We start from the raw sequence: 17,616 nt of genomic DNA on the forward strand, positions 1-17,616 counted from the left end.
ACAAATGACAATACAACATGCATAGAAACGAACTAATATATAACAACTGCCATATTCCTGACTTAGTACAGGATATTTAAAGAAAAAAAATGGTAGGTTTAACCTGGATTTGTGGCTAGCCAAACCTCACACTTTATTGCAGTGTAAGTTCCTTATACCGATAATATCAAATGTTAAACTATATTAATCATCGGAATAAATACACAACAGCTGACATATTTCTGACATTGTATACATATTTATGAGAGAAAATGGTGGATTAAACCTGCTTTTATAACCAGTTTAATAAAAGTCTTTCAGACTTGTATATCTTCTGAAAGCAAAGAAAAAGGCCGTTTCTTTGTTGGTGATGTTTCAGGATTCTCCTAATTGAAGCATTTGTCTTACATGTCATACATGTTTATTATCCCCTTTAAAACCGCGTCAACATTGTCTGATTTCTGAATTATTTTACTGATAAAATGACCACCACGGTGTACATCCATACATATATTTCCTACAAATTGAAAGTTCACAGTAAGAAAGTTGATACACTGAGGTTTTGCTATGAAGGCAAGATTTGAGACTGGCGTTGAAAGTAACAAACCCGATAGGTGTGAGCTCAATTTTCGATGAAAGCATCGTCCCCTAGGGTAACTAAAGCTCATCGGTCATAGTGTTGATATGACATACCATTAATACATCAATATAGTTTTAAAACAATTGAATTATTCAAAACACTAATGGGTTTCTACCCTAGACAGATATTCTTGATACAAATTTAATGACAATTTCACAACTATTTAGATACGAATGTCATTGATGAGTTATGAAACAAATGCTTGTCTTGTGTACAAAATTACAAGCCTGATATTTTTTATTGAGGGGACATTAAGTTTTTGTGTTGTACGTCTGTCCATCTGTGTGTCCCAACATTGATTGCCGTTCTTTGACTTTAGTTTATCTCAACAAAATGTTATGACACTTATACACTATGCTTATTACCACAAAACACAGATCTAGTATGATTTCTGGTAACCTCACTTTTACAGTTCTAGAATTATCTCTCTAAAAACACAGAAAAACGCTGAATTTTTCGTTTCCGTTCTTTTACTTTAGTTTGCCCTCAATCAAATGTTATAAAAAATTTACACAATGCTTATTACCACAAAACACAAATTGAACTTGAATTTTATTGGCGTCACTTTGATAATTCTAGATAAATGCCCCTTTACAAATGGAACAATCGATGATTTTTTGCTGTTTCCGTTCAATAACTTTGCTTGCCTGAAACAAATGTTACGATACTTTCCGCTATATAGATGACGTTCTTTCACTAAACAATTCAAAATTTGGTGACTATGTGGATCGCATCTATCCCATCGAATTGGAGATAAAGGATACTACAGATACAGTTAAGTCGGCTTCATATCTTGACTTACATCTAGAAATTGACAATGAGGGTCGGTTGAAGACAAAACTTTACGACAAAAGAGATGATTTCAGCTTTCCAATTGTGAACTTTCCATTTCTAAGTAGCAACATTCCAGCAGCACCTGCATACGGGGTATATATCTCCCAATTGATACGATATTCCCGTGCTTGCATTTCCTATCATGATTTTCTTGATAGAGGGTTACTGCTCACAAGGAAGCTATTCAACCAAGAGTTCCAAATGGTGAAGTTGAAATCATCCCTTCGTAAATTTTACGGACGCCATCACGAGTTGGTTGACCGTTATGGAATAACCGTTTCACAAATGATATCGGATATGTTCCTTACGTCGTAACTACAATCCCCTTCCCTTTCATGAATTTGACCTACCGAATTAGACTATTTACCGGATTTGTAATCACATAAGCAACACGACGGGTGCCGCATGTGGAGCAGGATCTGCTTACCCTTCCGGAGCACATGAGATCACCCCTAGTTTTTGGTGGGGTTCGTGTTGTTTATTCTTTAGTTTTCTATGTTGTGTCATGTGTGCTATTGTTTTTCTGTTTGTCTTTTTCATTTTTAGCCATGGCGTTGTCAGTTTGTTTTAGATTTACGAGTTTGACTGTCCCTTTGGTATCTTTCGTCCCTCTTTTATAATCACACAATGCTTATTTCAACAAATGCAGCAATTACTGAATTTTTCGTTTCCGTTCTCTAACATCAGAGCCTCGTCCTGAATATGCATAAAATATTTGCCACTGGACGTTATGCAACCAACAATCAATCAATCCAATTTCAGTTTGCCTCAATCAAATGTTATGTTATGTATACATAATGCTTATTACCACAAAACTCGGATCAAGTTTAATTTTGGTATCGTCACTACAGTTCTTGAGTTATGTCCCTTTGAAGTGTTAAATGCAAGCGGGGACATTATCTGTGTCCCAAGACACATTCCCCATTTATCTATTTTTAATTACTAGGTTCATGTCACTGCTGGTCCACTTTTCACTCCGAAGGTAACACCATCCTAGTACTCGGCCATTGTTTTTACCTGACGTATCATTAATAAGGTTATTTTCTGCATATTACCTGTTTGAGAAATCTTGATAAATTCGAAACCGTGACTAAGGTTGTCTACCACATGTGTTTAGATGCCTGGCCATTTTTTATGAAACTTAAAGTTTTTGTGTCTATTCTATCTTGTTAATTTTTTATGTGATTTTATAAATTTAGCCGTATAAAATCAATTGAATAAACAAATTTAACTGTATAAAATCAATTTAAGAAACACTGCATCGAGTTTTTCTAGTTGTTGTTTCACTGTAAATAGTTGTGAGTTCCCATGTCTAGGGTCTCAATATATGATAGCTTTACTTTATTTTCATAATATCTTGCTCTTCAATTGAAAGAGTAACGAAATGATATCAACTCAAAATTGAACCCTTCAATGTTTGCCATATGCATATCTGCATTAAATAAGTCATATTTTAGAATATAAGTTTTATTCAAAGTATATACATAAAATAAACATATTAATGAAATGTCAGTGGCGGATCCAGAAATTTTCATAAGTGGGGGCCCACTGACTGACCTAAGAGGGGGCCCGCTCCAGTCACGCTTCAGTGATTCCCTATATAAGCAACCGATTTTTTTCCCAAAAAGGGGGGCCCGGGCCCCTGCCCCCCCCCCCTAAATCCGCCTCTGACTTTCCATCAAAAATCATTTTCTCACATACTACGTTAATGCCACTAGTTTCAGAAATATATAGTATCGTTTGCTCCAACAATTAAGTATACCATTGGGCAAAATCTTGAAAAAACCTTTTTATTTCGTTAGACGTGACTTTACTCAGGCCCCATACATTTCTTCTTTTTTTTCTTCGAGATTTTGACTTTCTGATTACATCATTGAAATAATGAATTTATATTTTTAAATAATCACAAGAAAAGAAGGGGTAGAATTTCATTTTCATCGCGTGATTATTACTGCAAAAACTCAAAGTTTTTATATAACATATATACATACATAAAACGCATATAAGGTAACAAAACATCACTTATATTAAAAAAAACCACCATGAAATATAATTATCTATGATTATTCTCGATAACAGATATATTTCAGCAGTATGATTATGATGTCAAATGAATCAATTCAATCTATTCTCATTTAACTATAACAGTCTTGAAATTTATACAATTAAAACAGCAAAAATTGCTTGTTCAATTTTAAGCAATGACGTATGGTATATAGCTATTTACAAGAGCAATTACATAGATAAAGCATGTGTCTCTTCTTGAATGAGAAATCATTTTAGATCAGCAGAGGATGTGAAGCAGCCTTCCAAAATTTTGACCAACTTTTTGAAACCATGTATGGCGGTTTCCAGAAGGGTAGGATTAGATTTCCAAAATAAATTCAGTTCTCTATGATTTTCAAGGATTTTGGAACTTGGAAATATTTTTCCAAGGTGTTTATTTCCATGAAAGAAATCTGGAAGCACTCTTTTGGACACAAACATGTTTAGATATGTGATATGAAATCCAAGGGCATCCTTGACACCTCCGATTTTGTTTGAATCCAAAATCGTTTTATCCATAATTATATGGTATGCGATTGTTTTCAAATGGTACGAATTTATCAGGTTCCCAAGCGGATTTTGTTCTCTTTGTAACATTTTTATAGCAGATTTCATTATGCGATTTGCAGTCATAACGTACTGGCGTGGGGTTGAACCTCGACATAAATCAGCCATAAACCTTTCATATGCACTTGTGCATTGCCTCCAAATAAGCTCTCGGTCCTGTTGATTTATTTTTGGGTTGTTTTTATTGTCATACTTTGGTAGTGCATAACTTGGAAACACAACGGTTGTGTCCTTTTTTCCTGTTACAGCAGCTGGAATTTTAATTTCTTCGCTTCCCGTGTATCGTCCTGGTACGATGTCAAAATTGACAACATTTCGATCGGGATATGTCACTTGAATATTAACAGCAGGCGGATGCTCTCGTCTTTGAAACTCGAAATCTGGCATTTCGGTTTTAAGATCTGAAAGTGCTTTATCTAGCATCTTCGTCCATACTTTTTTATAAAAATTTTGCGAATTTAGATAAACAGTTCCGTCTTTTGTTGTGTGGAAGACGTCTGCACGAGATAGATAAGGATGGGTAGATCCGACCTTGTCTTTGTTCAAAACTCGTTCTCTTTCTAAACCAGGCATGACTTTTCCGTCTGTATCCTGGACAGATGCAGTCTGAATGTCTAACCCCTTTATTATCATTGGTATAATGACATCATACTCATCCGGTTCATCAATTTTCAATCCTTGCCTTGCGCTTGCTTGTTTTAAGATTGTCTTCTCTAATGCCATCTCACTAGAATATAACTTGGCTTTTTCATCAATTTTGTCAAGAAGTTTATCGAGAAAGACATCAGTCTGTTCTGCTTGTTTTCTCCATTCTTCTTGGTCCACTCGATAATCATCAACTTGTTTAAGAATTTGAAGCCGAAGCTTCTGCTCGCCTTGGCCAAATACATGGAAAGGTTCTTCCCATTCGTTTTTTATTTGCTTTGCCGCAGCCATTTATACTCTACAACAAAAAAGATTGTTAATTGGACATTATCGTACAATCCCTTTGGTATCTGCCGCCACTTACTTTAAAATCATGTGTCTTTACATATTGAGATATTAACTGTGAGCATTGTTAAGAATACCAAGTTTAAGAATTGTATGCTGTGTTTTTGAAATTTCAAAATCTAAAAATTCAGATAAGCACTATCAATCCTTTACACGACGACAATCAATGAATGACATGAAATTTAATTTTCTGTTCGTGTAAATTTCCTGATTTTCCTGAATATTCTGCAGAGATAAATTAAAAGGTTATGTAAGAAGTTTTTAACACATTTTGTATTTGATAATATTTGGGAAGCAATATTGTATTACACATTGTATCAAACATGTCAAAGTTCAAATCATAGACAACTTGTAAAAAACAATATTTGTCTACCATCATCCACAAAGCAATGACCATTCATACATGACTTAAATTATAAAAAAAAACTTGTACCCTTTAAGCAGACTTACGAATTTTGTTCTTACCTGTGAACAACAGTAGCAGAGAATTCAGCTACACAGATGATCTCGCACAGGATAACCCGATTACCTAATCGATCCAGACAGGGATTTTTATCTCGAAAATTTATTTTTTGCTATAAATAGCTTTGGACAGTTTGCAATTTGATAACGTTGCATAAGCGCTACAGCATTTAATTTTTCTGTAACAGTCCATGTATCCCAATCCACTCAGATAACAGATAGTGAAATATTGTTTAATTAGTAAATTTTTCACTTTTACTTTCAGTTTAGCGGTGTAATTTGTTTTCCAGTGTATAAAGTTTTGCTCTATTGAACATGATACAGTCTAACTTATTTCTACTAAAAAGGAAGTAGTCGATTGCAATTGAACGATTTTTTTTTTATATTTTTGGTGTTATATTTCTACTTTTAAACATGTCACACATACAAAACTATCAGATAACATCATCATTCATCAGTACCTTTAACTCAGTACAGGCTGTTTAATACAATGAGTTATTTATGTCCTTTTTAATATAGACATAGATAGATAAAAAATAAAATTGATAAAAAAATGTTAAATACATTGCACTCATAAAAAATCTAACGAGAAGATAATTTACGTAAAGCTATGACAAAATTCGTCGTTTCTATTTTTTGTCTCCATTAACGGCCAAATGGTCTTTTTAGAAACTGTTTCTATACAATTTGGTGTTAGTTTGTTTAAGGGTATACGATACACTTACAGGGGAGGTAATGACGTTGCTAACGTCAAATGTAATTTTCGTGACGTCAAACTATGATATATCGGGAAAAGATACATGTTTCGACTGCTTTTTATCATTCAACCTGATTTCATTTGAAAACGAGTGCATGGACCCCCTTTTTTTAAACGACTTTTTGCTTCATTTTACAGGGAGATTATGTGAACCAAATTTTATAAAACTGTAAATAGTGCAATTTTTTTTTAATTTTGATAAATATACAGCAAAAAAATTACGTGTTTTTCTCAATTCATGACCATTTGATAAATGTGAGTTATTTTTGAATACAAAATGCATAATATTTTAGGATACTCATAAAATACAGAAATTACTAATTATTTGATAAAAAACAATTTGTGTTTATCTTTTAAAACAAAAAAGTTACGTCTTTCTTTCAAAAAAGAAAATACGGCAACAATTAAATCTGAATTTTGAGCAAATATACAAAACATATGCAAATTATACAAAAAACTCATTTTACTAAAAAAGTAGCACATGAAGGTATATATTTGTATAACATATTTGATTTAATCAGGTAAAAATAATCTATATGCAAATTTTCATCAACTTGCATATACAGGTTCAAAAAAAATAAAGTCACAACAGGTTTAGCCACCTCTACTGAACCGCCAACCGAAGGATGTAATGGTACATTGTCGAAACATATGGTGAATTATAGAACTATCCGAACAAGCTGAGGACATCAAAGCACCGACAGAGAGTGACAGAGATTCATAGATGAGAAAAGATGGCCAGTCAAGAGAATATGACATCGGAAAAACAGAATACCACCATCTGTAAGTAGATATAGACAAAAAGGAAATTTGAATCTTAAGCCAAAATCTTTATCTAAATATCAAGCAAGCAAACAAATTTTTCAACTACTAAATAAGAGAACTAACACTCATTAACTTTGATATATGAATGATAAACTCGAAACAGAAAATCAATGTTTTCTAGGCCTATGTAGACAAATGATGGAAAAATCATCAAGAAATTTCAAAAATCTCAACATTAGTCTAATAGCGTTTTATTTTTCGACTTTTTACAGTTACCAAATCGAATAATAACTTCTTAGTGTGTATTTGTGGTGATCTGACTATACTTATTATATAGCTATAACTACCTTGTATGGCGCCGTATAGCTTCTACAGTTGGAGTTGTTAGTTGTCCTTTACATCAGGATCACGTCCGTACAGCTAGGCCGATTAGTAACAACTCAATTGTCCATAGCTTGCCATTCGGAACACTCGGGACTCTTCGTGTAGCTTGTTCTTGTGCAGGGATTCTCCACATTCCTCCCCTTTTTATAAAATAGGTTCTGTAATTTCTTTGAAGTCTTAATGCTCTGTAACTCCATAGTTACTGAGGCGTATGCCACATTACGAGGCATTGTGAAATATCATCATCACAGCCATTTAACTGAATACACATTATACTTGTATATTCATAAACATAAATTATATTTACAAATCTTATATACACATAAGCCTGCAGAAATAACATATATACAAATTAAATTATATGATATTGATAAGTTCAATCGAATGTCTATAGGAAGAACTAAGTATACATCAAATAACGTCGTACTGGAATATATACATTACACATATAAATATGTTGTCAACTTAAAGATGTAAGAGAGGCAATTCCTTGAATCGTTCCCTTTTTCTCAACAATAGTTCGTCAACACTTTTACTTTTACTTTCCAACAATTTCTGCGCATTGTTCATCATCTTAACACTTGGTTTTCTTATTTTTATCAAGGACTTCAGACACCTTTGCCACTTGCTGGAAATTCCTTCCTTACTTAAACCGTTCTTTGGTTCTCTACACACACTGCCTTGGTCTTTACTTTCTTTGCCTTTAAAGTGACTCACATACTCATGTGCTGACCTCGCCTTCTTCTTCATCTCCTTTACCTTCTTATTCTTCATCACCTCCTTCACCTCCATCTTCTTCTCCCTTTTTGTTGTCAGTGCTTTGTCTTTTATTTGTCCTGTAAAGTGATCATTCTTATACAAACGATGTTGTAGTTTGTTATCAGAATTATAATTAGTGCTGATAAATGAAACATCACTGATAGCACAACCCTTGTCATCCATGTAACTTTCAACTGGCTTCTCAATTGTGTCAATCTTTGGAGATTCTTCAATCGTCTGAGTGGATTTATCTACACCTTTACCAATCATCCTTTCTGTCGTGCGTTCTTTAGTTTTCTGAAAGGGTAAATATTCAAGTTTTGTTTGTGTTGCAATCTCTACACTTTGACAACAAGACTTCATTTGTTCATCAACTGGCCTAGTTAGTGTTGCATTTTGTATCCATCTTGATTCTACGTTTTTCTTTTGTGTTCCCGGTTGCTCTTTAGTAACGTTGCATCGTTTGTTGTGGGTATCTCGAACTATCCAATAAAGATGCTTGCGGGTTTGCAGCTCTGAACTTACATCTTTATTTGACCTGTAAATCCAATTTGGAGCCAGGCAGTCAATAGCATCTGTCAATTCTTTTAATTCAAAAAGTTCCACTTTGTTCTTAACCTTCTGATTGTTATCTAAAACATTTGATAATCCAATGTTTCCATTTGCTTCTTGTTTATTGTGTTTGTTGATAAATTGATCTTTGTTGATTCGGCTCAAGCTTATTTTACTGCTTGCATATTCGTCAATCTGTTTACCTTGCATTGTTGTCTCTCTAATCAATTTATCAGTTTCTTTAACATTCGCTTTCACCAATTCACGAAATTTTCTCTTGGTCATAAACCTTGTCATATTTCTTTCTAAAGTACCTTTCTTTACTTTCTCCTTCTCTTTATGTTTGATTTCAACAGCTAACTCTGTAATACATGCTCCATTTGATCCTGCTGTATTTTCATCTGTAAGTTTCGTATTCTTTTGCAAAGCATCCATCATTGATCCATCTGTACGTGATTTTATAACGTCTGGCATATCTGCATGGTGTCTATTAAGCTCAAGTTCTCCATAATTGTCCTTCAAATTAAATTCAAAACTTTCTCGCGTATCTGTGTTGTTGTTATGGATGTCAAACTCACTACTCTTATCTACATTTAGTACTGGTGTAGTTAGTTGCTGTGTTTCTACTGTACTTTTTCCAAAGGCATGCATGGACTCCTGATGATGCGCATAATGCGTATTTGTAACGCGTACGCCAACTTTAGCGTCATAACACTCATGGATAACAGCTGCATCTTTAGACTTAGGGTATTTAACCTTATCATCATCAATTTCATCATGATTTTCGTCTGACTCTCCTTTACTGTGCCTGTGAAACAGCTTAGAATCAACTACTGCCAGATTCTGTTCATGTGGGAAACTGGTATGGCATAACACATCATTTGTCTGTCTTTCAGTATTTTCTATATCTAGTTTTTCCTCCCACAAACTGTTGTCTTAAAAATCCTTCTGCTTTTTTAAATATGGTCATGAAACGTGTTGCTGCATCAACTGAACTTCCTGCAACCTTTTTAACTAGTTCTCGCTCTTCCTCATCACAACAAGCGTTTATAAAGTTTTCTATAACAAGCTGTTCTTGGTCTTTCTTAGATTTATTTGGAAACGTTCCCTCAACAAGTTCTTCAATTCTGTGCTTAAATTCTTCTATAAATTCGCCTGGATAAGGGGTGATATTCTCTAGATGTTTTAAACTTAAATATGAAAAACCAACCCAATCAAACCGGTCTTCAAATAGTTTGCATAATGCTTCATAGTCCTTTTGTATAGTATTTGGCCTCCTCTCATAAAAGTTCAGTGCTTTTCCGGATAATTTCGAAATAAGCATTTGTAATCTTTGTTCTTGATTCCACCCATTTTTAATAGCTGTTAAATCAAAATTGGTTTTGAACAGGGACCATCCTGGTGTTGATGTTCCATCAAAAATGTCAAAATTATTCATATTTTTTGGATACAATAACACTCTATATGTTGTTAAAATTATATGAAGTTTGTATTAAGAAAATATAATCGAATACATGTTTAACTGCAAAATATATACGACAAACACACTCATATATTCATATCTGTAAAAATTTCACAGGAGAGTTTGTTTTACTATTTGCAACACTAGCATCAGAACGTCTGATGCGAAAACTCCTGTACAAATTTTACAAATAATCAAGTAAAGTGTACAAGCAAAACATGTATCAAAATAGAAAAAAAACATATATATACAAAAATCCAGACTAACACAAAAAAACTTGATTCAGTCAAATCAGTGTTTTATAAACTCAATATGTACAATCATTGTGTAGGTCAACAATCAAATTCATAGACATGCATAGATAAACATACAGATATCTATATTATATACAAAGATCGATAGATGACAATTTAATCAATTAACACCTTTCCTACATTTAAAAAGTGAACTCTTATCATGTCATATAAATTAACACAAGTATAAGCAAAAATTAGATAGTGTCTAGTTGACAAATATATAATTTGATCTACATTGTGATAGAAGACAAATACAATTTAATCAAAATAACAATTAATCAATCTCAAAGTTCGATAATCGTGGAAAAGGGGGGGGGGGGTCACATTGTGAAGTAAAAGTTTATCTAATCATATGAGGTAAACGCATACATCAGAACATCTGATGTTCCCTTGAATTGCAGGTTATATCCAAGAAATATCAAAACGCAAACATCAGAACGTCTGATGTGATATTTTACGGATCTGAAAAAGGGGGGAGCTGAAATCTGAAATAAATGTTTCTTCTGTTCAGTAATAACAGCCAACCAATCATTAGTCTTCTAAAGCAAATACATAAAGTGAATCAATCTATCCACCTTATTCTGGTTATATATCAAGGAAAAAAGGTTTTTTTCCACTTTTCAAAACTTTAAATTTGGCGCCAACAAACGTCAAAACAAAGAACTTCCAGTGAATTCGTTGCCCACTTCTGACACCAATTGTGGTGATCTGACTATACTTATTATATAGCTATAACTACCTTGTATGGCGCCGTATAGCTTCTACAGTTGGAGTTGTTAGTTGTCCTTTACATCAGGATCACGTCCGTACAGCTAGGCCGATTAGTAACAACTCATTAGTCCATAGCTTGCCATTCGGAACACTCGGGACTCTTCGTGTAGCTTGTTCTTGTGCCGGGATTCTCCACATATTTCATAGTTGACCCTATCATGCCTATAGAAATGCCATATTTATATAGCCAATGGAAACTCTCGTATTAGATAATAAAACAATGTGACCATGGTAACAATGAAACAGATTAAAAAATGAAAGTCCATAAGCTTACACAAAACACATCATTCAATGGAGTAAATAATAATAACTGCCACATTCTCGACTAAGTACAGGTATAATAAGTTATCAAAGGTACCAGGATTATAATTTAGTACGCCAGACGTGCGTTTCGTCTACATAAGACTCATCAGTGACGCTCATATCAAAAGGTATACTATACTCTTCAAACATAACAAATATAATCACAAATAGTAACTCCAAAGAAATCTGTCTATCTTATTATGTTGACAGTTATTTCAGTTGCTCCATTGGTTGTAAATGCCAGGTTTTTTTTGGACTTTCATATTTTAATTTACTTTGAAGATATGTATTTGTATTATCACAATTTGTGACATAATTTGATTAAGTGTTATTTATTGTTGTCGCTATTTTGTAGACAGCTTGCACAAATTCACACATTAATCATCCAAAATGTAGTCTTCATAGCATTTTTATTTGTATCAGGCTTTTTAAATTCGCCGCTTCAATCAAATAAGCATTTTTATTAAATTTGCGTGTACCAATTTTAAAATGCAGTTAGTCAAATAGAAAATAGCATTATTTTAATTAGCATTTTTATCATATACAAAGTTCATTTCAAGTAGATTTGGATAAAATCCGACAAATTGAATGTTTGTTCGTATAAATATTTCATTGATATATACCACAAAAGTAACAACACAGAGTCAATATATTGTACTTCAACAATATTGGTTTGAATAACATCATTATATCTCCTGTTCATGGCAACTGGGAAAATGCTACCATACACTCATGAAGAATGTGCTTGATTTAGTCGTAGTTCTCTGTCATGGTTTAGCTTAACTTTTCCGTCTATGAACTCGTCATATAGACTAAAAACCCTGATTTCTAGAAGGCAGAATATGTTTGTTGTTTTATTGTAAAAAGTGATCATGGTTGTTGATGTTGACAGAATGGGCTCCCTATTACATGCTAGTAATTTCACTATATTGGGTATCATTACATGGTCTATACAATGAGAGACATTGAAATCCGAACCTTTAATTGCCTAATTTTAAAGAAAAGGATGATTCCTATCTATACAATGACGCTTCTTCTTTTCATGATGCTTGCGTGACTATAACGTTCACAACAACTCCACAAGAACCTTGCTCTGCCATCTACATTCTATTTGCCGTATTGGATTGTTATACAAATTTATCCCCCTCCTCTGTTATATAGTGCTGTATTAACCAGCTAATTCTCTTTTTTCTGATATAATTAACGATCTTTCGTGAAATTTTAGCAATTTAAATTTTACAGATTGTATATGATTATTCAGTCATTATAATAGAATTTTATGATTGTCCGCGGTCACAGAAGACGTGTCATTTATTATTGTCCTTTAAAAACAATACACAGGTTACGATCCATTTATTTCTTCACCTAGTCAATGAATTGCCCCCGCAAGTAGTGACTATCTAAGATTAGTCCCAGAAAATACTTGTATACAATGCACATGATACAGTTATTTTCCTTATTAGAATACAAACATACATATATTTGTACATGCAAAGCGACAGTAACTTTTCTTAATTGAACCTCCGCCTGCATGAATTCTGATACAATAGTTCAGATACGTACTTGTTTTCTACATTTACACAATGTTTACTGCCGTGCCCTTATTTTTGACAATTTTACTTATTATGTCTATTTGTTTGTTCACACATTTTTGTCAATAAAATAGAATCTTATTCGACTGTCATTTAACTCAGAGGTTTTGCTATCTATGAAAACCTTGTTAAATAAGCCATTTTCTTCATAGAAAATACCTGAGTGTACATAGTCATAAATATCACAGTGGTTTTTCTATGCATTCGTTTGGTGTGTTTGGGCTTTTTACTTTGCAATTCTCCGATTGGAATTTACCTTGGAATTCCTTCAAACTCATTCAAGTATTTATTATATTCTTAGAATGCATTTTTAAACATTACGGCTGCTTGGTAGGAGAGTGATAGCCCGAAATTGTCCTTTGGCAGATTAATAGTAAAATAATCCATTGACAACTGCAATATATTTCAATCACATCAAAATATTATATGTTTCATTTTTTTAAAGCATACATATTTGACATGAAAGGAAATAAATTAAATATAGAAGGCACATATGATCGTCAAGTCATGTATAAGGATTAATCAGTTAAAAATTTCCTTCGAATTTTCCTGCGTGATTTACTCTGAAATGTCTCTTTATCTAGACAACAAAAAACACCTGAATTGGTAACATATATATCACACATAATCGTATCGCGGCTAAATTATCACGTTGTGATTGGTTTAACGCCGTCACGTGGTGACCCCCTATGAGACCGTAGGGGGTTAGTAAATTTCATAGGGGGTTCGTGACGCGGTAATGGTGACGTCATCTATTAATGTTGTTGTGTTTCTTTGATTATTTTTCAACAAAACGCAGCAGAAAAAGTCCAGCGTACGATAAATTCGTTATACGGTTATAATTAACTACTGACCCCCCACGGATCCATAGAGGGTGAATAAAATCCATAGGGGATTCGGCCTCCGGCCTCACCCCCTATGGATTTTACTAACCCTCTATGGATCCGTATGGGGTCAGTAGCGAACCATATAACTTATATTATTACCGGGTACAAATTTATGCACATAAGAGTATTGAATTAAAAATCATTCTTGCTAGTGTTCACTAAGTCAACGTGAATAAACTCATCATAGATACCAGGACTAAATTTTGTATATATATACGCCAGACGCGCGATTCGTCTACAAAAGACTCATCAGTGAAACAGTGTGATTGCAGGTGAAATTCTTTTGACTTGTTTCAGCTATATTAAAAAAATATTATTGACTGAATCACCATTGCAACATATATCCAGCAATCAATTAATACTAACAGTATTTTTTCTTCTTCTTTAATTGATACTTTTTATCACATCGACACTTTTGTGTTAAACTTTTTTTAATATGGTCGTAATCTGACAAGAAATGTAGGTTTGAGAACGCATAAAATACAATTTTCTTTATAATCATCATTTTCAAGAATTGTAACTCCTGTAAAAAAAAATGATCAACACTAATTTGTTAATAGTCTATTAGACTGAAGTATTGATTTCATCCTTCGATATAAACTTTGTTAAAATCATTTCCGTTATTATGTAGGCAGTGTTGATAAATAATTGATAAGGTAATACATACGTTTTAAATACGATTATTATTGTTGAAAGTGGTGCGGTTACGTTTCCATACATTCAATAACAGTCATACCAAATATCTCGTGACGTTAGTGTGACTTGATAATGTGGATTTTAAACAGACATTAATCACATGAAACATGGCCACATCTACCAGTTACACTACTGATGACATATTGATATGTTCAATATGTCTAGAAGACTTTAAAAATCCTAAATATTTACCGTGTTTACATACTTTTTGTGAAGGATGTATTTCAACCTATATTGCTTCCTGTTTTGAAAAAGGCAGTACACTTCAATTTGCATGTCCAGTGTGCAGAGAAGTTGTATCAAACCTATGTAAAAACGGTTCCGCGGATGATGTGGCAAAACATCTCCCAGTGAACTTTCTGATCGTTGTATTATTAGACTTGAAGAAGATACAACGACCAGAAAAGCGATGCATGTCTTGTGAAAGGCTAGGAATAGAGTCCACAGCAGCTTATCTTTGTGTCACTTGTTCTGATACTCTGTGCGACGCATTTCACAAATGCCATACTGCAAATAAATACACCGCAGATCACGAAATCAGGCCACTCTCTGGTGTTTTACTTGAGGAAAAGATGCCAAAAGCTTTTATCAGTAAATGTAGTGAACACACGAATGAGAAAATAAAACTCTTCTGCAAAGACCATAACATTCCTTGTTGCTCTATGTGTGTCTCTATTACACATAGAAAATGTGGAGAAATAGTTACAATTGAAGATGCTGCGAAGGTTTACCTGTCTGAAAATTCTGTTGACAAAATTCAAAGCGAGCTTCAAGATTATTGTGAAAATATGAATACTCTCGTTTCGACCAACAAAACAGTTTTAAAAGACTTAGAATCGGACTATGAAGCTAAATCCAAAACAATTGAAACCACGTATAAAGAATTGATTGGCAAAGTTCGAGATTTTGAGACAGAAAGAAAAGCTAATTTACTGAAGATTTTTAAAGAAAAGAATGATGGAATAGGAACTCGTATAACTGTACTTGAAAATCGATTGAAAGCAATTAATTACGAACAGGAAGTTCTTAAGATAAGCAAAGAAAAAGCATCGGATGTGCAAGTATTTCTAGAAACAATAAAAGTAAGACGCCAACTCAAAGGACACAAGACGTTAATAGACGATAAGTTAAATATGACTGCTGAGGTTGAGATGCCTAGTGTGGACAACTTCATTGAACAAATAGTAAATGAATTACAGGAAAAATGTCAAATACCTTGTTCAAGCGTTTACAAATTTAACCGTTTCGAATGGTTTGAAAGTGGCTGGGGTATACCATCTTACAGCGTTAATACGATTTCAGTTCAAGTGTCAAGTGACATTTACCTTGTTGGAATTATGTCTTTCTGTTGCAAGGAAAATTGTAAAATAACTGTTAAGTTAGGACAGGGATCTAATATCCTAGCAGAAATAACGACGGACATGGACAAAAGGAAAGCCGATGACAATTTGATGCAAGTGGAGTTTCCAAAAGCTGTAAAACTGTCAGCTAACCACATATATGATATAACATTATGTACCAATACTTACAACACATTGATTTTCGACTATGGAGTTCGTGGACAAGCAAAAGTTAATCATGAAGGTGTAACTTTTAATTTCACATCATCTCTAAAAAATCGATCTTCTTCTACTACCGTAGAGAAAGGACAAATTCCTGGGTTTCTTTTCAAAACAATTCGATAGGTGACAACTAAATGTAACCAAATCGATTACTATTTCGTTTTTCTGGATCGATATTTCAAATAAAATTGATTGATTTCATCTCTTTTTACAATAAAAGCTATGCATGCTTACCGACACTTTTAAATGCCCTGCACCAAGTCAGTGAAATGGTCATTGATATATTATAGTTCGTTTATGTGTGTGTTACATTTTAATGTTGTGTTTCTGTTGTGTCGTAGTTCTCTTATATTTGATGCGTTTCTCTGAGTTTTAGTTTGTAACTCGGTATACTACTGTTGCCTTTATTTGTAGACTTCATTTTTTATTATGACGCAAATAGTAAAATAAATAGGTCGGGCTGAAAGGACTGATTGCCTAATCTAATAAATCTTATCTTTTGCTCTATTTAGAGTGTATATTACTGATAACGTTATTTATGATTTGAAAGAATCTTATCGGCAGCAGATGATACAGACAAGAATTTTGATTGTTTTAGTCCCTTACCGGCGACGACTAAGGGGGCTTTAGGTTTTGAATCCGCCTGTCTGTCTGTCTGTCTGTCTGTCCGTCTGTGTATCCGTTAGTCCGGAATATCAGTGTTACACGTTTTTCTTTGTTAATTGAACATGTTAATTTGACATTTGATGTATTTTCAAACATTTATGAAAGAGGTATATTGAAAGTATTAATTCTCTATTTAGTTTTTTTTTAAATTGGCAAGAAATTTGAATGTTAAAAATTGAAACTCATTTGAAGCCTTTTTATAGGGATCGCTTGAATACACCCTGGTAAAAGCTGAGTTGATCATGTGATAAACATGTACAGTGATTGAATCAAAGTTAGACAAAACAGAGAAAGTATAGGGAAGGCAACAGAAGGATAAACAGATATGTTTGATTGATTCTACCTGCTAACCAGATGCTCCGCAGGGCGCAGCTTTATACAGCCGCAGAGTTCGAACCATGAACATTGGGGCAAGTATGGACACAACATTCAAGCTTGATACAATTCTGAATTTGGATTGTAATTAAATAATTGTCACAACACAGGTTTCTGACACACAATGAGCGGGGCGCATTGCATTTGCGCCAATTTTTGAAAATTACAATCTTTCATTTGCGCCACAAGGTAATATTTCATTTGCGCCATTTTACAGGTAATTCAGGTAAACAATAACGGAAGCGTTAAATATGCATTTCTCTAAAAGGTT

General features: G+C 33.6%; 2 protein-coding genes across 2 annotated transcripts; one reads left to right on the plus strand and one right to left on the minus strand.

The window, feature by feature from the left end:
• Positions 1-3,727: 3,727 nt before the first annotated feature.
• Positions 3,728-5,002, minus strand: LOC134709936 (uncharacterized). The gene has a single exon (XM_063570059.1). The coding sequence runs from the start codon at positions 5,000-5,002 to the stop codon at positions 3,728-3,730; it is 1,275 nt and encodes a 424-aa protein (XP_063426129.1).
• A 9,786-nt stretch (positions 5,003-14,788) lies between these two features.
• LOC134709202 (E3 ubiquitin-protein ligase TRIM56-like) lies at positions 14,789-16,467 on the plus strand. The gene has a single exon (XM_063569376.1). It carries the CDS (start codon positions 14,850-14,852, stop codon positions 16,425-16,427), a length of 1,578 nt encoding a protein of 525 aa, XP_063425446.1. The 5' UTR covers positions 14,789-14,849; the 3' UTR covers positions 16,428-16,467.
• Positions 16,468-17,616: the final 1,149 nt, after the last annotated feature.

The sequence above is a fragment of the Mytilus trossulus genome, chromosome 3 (assembly GCF_036588685.1).
Source record: "Mytilus trossulus isolate FHL-02 chromosome 3, PNRI_Mtr1.1.1.hap1, whole genome shotgun sequence".
Lineage (NCBI taxonomy): Eukaryota > Metazoa > Mollusca > Bivalvia > Mytilida > Mytilidae > Mytilus > Mytilus trossulus.